At 49.8% G+C, this 2,484-nt stretch overlaps 1 protein-coding gene across 1 annotated transcript in view; it reads right to left on the bottom strand.

Moving 5' to 3' along the window:
• Positions 1-857: 857 nt before the first annotated feature.
• The window catches only part of LOC101762094 (protein STRICTOSIDINE SYNTHASE-LIKE 10), a 4,706-nt gene continuing 3,079 nt past the window's right edge, over positions 858-2,484 (bottom strand). Inside the window, exon 3 of the mRNA XM_004956638.4 lies at positions 858-1,708. Within this exon, the coding sequence (XP_004956695.1) occupies positions 1,219-1,708 (490 nt within the window). The 3' untranslated portion in view covers positions 858-1,218. The remainder of the gene's footprint in view (positions 1,709-2,484) is intronic.

Raw genomic sequence — 2,484 nt, 5'->3', positions numbered from 1 at the left:
ACCAAGCCAATAATTCATTTGCTCAAACCTACACTATCGATGGTCAGATGGTGTTAAGCTTCATCACCAGAGTGCAAATGATACGCTGCTCCTTGCAATGATTTTAGCTCTGTTGTATTCGTTTTGGTCATGTTAAACACCTCCCTGGCTAGACAATCTACCCTGCTGGCAGCTCAGCGCTGCAAAAAATCCACTTTCATAATTGCATTGCTTCGACGGCCTTCTCAACGTTGGAGACAACATGACCTGGAGCACATTGCTTGGTCACGCGTGCATCCGCCGCCATTGATCGTTCAAGCAACAAAATCACCAAATGGCAAATGCACTCAAGTTGTGTAGGAGTATGTCCCATCGGTCGTCCCCCGGCACCCAAACTAATCTGCTTAGGCTTAGCTCAACTATGTTGTATGCCCTTTTTACTCTCGCCACCTGGTCTGACGTGCTCTCACGAGAATCTTACCATCACTGGTGTCGTCTTAATTAGGTCGGCGCAGCACCATCTAGTCCGACATGGATTGGAGCTCCATTTGCATGCGAGGCACACCTGCTGACCTTAAGGAGTAGCTGTCTAAATAGTCGTGTAGACGAATCACTTGCACAATTGCATTTGAAGGAAGTTGATCACACCCTTCCCACCGAAGTCAGCTCTGGTTACCTTTTCTTACGTAAAACTTTTTTCCCTCAATAAAAATTATAGATTTGGAGTGTATGAGATTAAAAGGAATCAAATATAAAGATGCATCTCTTATTGGTATTGTCTTTATCATATTAAATAAATGTGGACTATCTGGTTAGATCATCATAAAATGCAACGGTGTAAATCCTTCTCCTTTTCTAATTAGAAATGTGGGAATTTCTAGACCTCTCGGTGACTTCTTTTACCACTATTATATTAAGATAATAGATAGATACACATGGAACACGGTACGACCGAGTGGATCGTGGACGACAATCACCAAACAGAGGTGAATAGTGGCGCCATTAACGTGGCCATGCATTAAGAGAAGGTACACGTGATAACCGGAAACCATTGCAACGAGTGCTGGCTACGGCGGCCAATGGCACATCTAATCCAATCCAATGTTACAATAATCACAATCCACATGTTCTACATACGCTGCTGATGCACCACGCATACATATACACTTGTGACGACGAACGAACGACGTGCGTGGCACCGCACGTGCGTGCTGGACACAGATGCACGACGACCAAACGCTAGCCGATGCGCCGCCTGAGCTCGCCGGCGTACGGCGTGTCGACGGAGCCGACCCAGAGCGCGCCGCCGCGCTCGGCCACCTCGCTCACGGACACGAAGCTGAACCCGTCCAGCGCCTCCGTCACGTTGCCCTCCGGGGACACCCTCACGGCCACTGTCGGCGCCGGGCCGGCCCCGCCGCCGCCCGTGGCGACGCCCTTGCTCAGAGCCACCCAGTACCCGCCGCAGCCGTCGGCGCGCACGTTGTCGGGGTACCCCGGCAGCTCCGCGAAGGTCTCCGACCGCCCCGCCCGCGGGCCCCGCACCCAGTACCGCCGCAGCTCGCACAGCGCCGTGTGCGCCACCACCACGTGGTCGCCGCCGGCGCCCACGGCCACGCCGTTCGGGTACGAGAGCCCCGCGCGGAGCACCTCCACGCGGCGCGCGCGGCGGTCGTACCGGAGCAGCCGCCCCGTCTCGTCGCCCAGGGCCACCACCAGCAGGTAGTCGCTGCATGAATATTGCAATGCGTGGTGCAAACAGGAGTAATTATTTCTCTCGCTGTGATGATAACTGTGAGATAGTGACGACTCGTAGAGTCGTACTATTCCACGAGGCTTTATCTAAGGTCCTGCAGGTCAAGTCTACATAATCGAAATGAAATTAATTGGGTTTGATGTGATCTGCTCTGATCCTGACATCCAATGGATGCTACAATACTAGTAAAATAGTAGTACTAGTTATATGGCCCCCCAAGAAACAAAAATCTAAACACGTTTTCTAAGAAAAAAAATTATAGACCCCAAGAAACAAAAATCTAAACACGTTTTCTAAGAAAAAAAATTATAGACCGTTTTAAAAAAATAAAATTCGAAATACAGCCTCGCGCGTAGCTTCCTTGCCATCCCACCTACACAGCACATCTAACTATATAGGGGATGCAATCCTTTTGTTTTAACTCGTGGGGGACCTTTTATCCCGGTTGGAAACACCAACCGGGATAAAAGACCCCCTTTTATCCCGGTTGGTATTACAAACCGGGATAAAAGGGTTCAAGGGATTTAGTCCTCTTTCAGCCATCCCGTTGGGACCCTTTTATCCCGGTTTGTAATACCAACCGGGATAAAAGGGGGTCTTTTATCCCGGTTGGTGTTTCCAACCGGGATAAAAGGTCCCCCACGAGTTAAAACAAAAGGATTGCATCCCCTATATAGTTAGATGTGCTGTGTAGGTGGCATGGCAAGTAAGCTACGCGCGATGCTGTATTTCCGAATTTATTTTTTTAA

This window comes from Setaria italica, chromosome II (genome assembly GCF_000263155.2).
Source record: "Setaria italica strain Yugu1 chromosome II, Setaria_italica_v2.0, whole genome shotgun sequence".
NCBI lineage: Eukaryota > Viridiplantae > Streptophyta > Magnoliopsida > Poales > Poaceae > Setaria > Setaria italica.
Note: the sequence above shows the minus strand (reverse complement) of the source record. Positions and strands in the feature narration are given on the sequence as shown.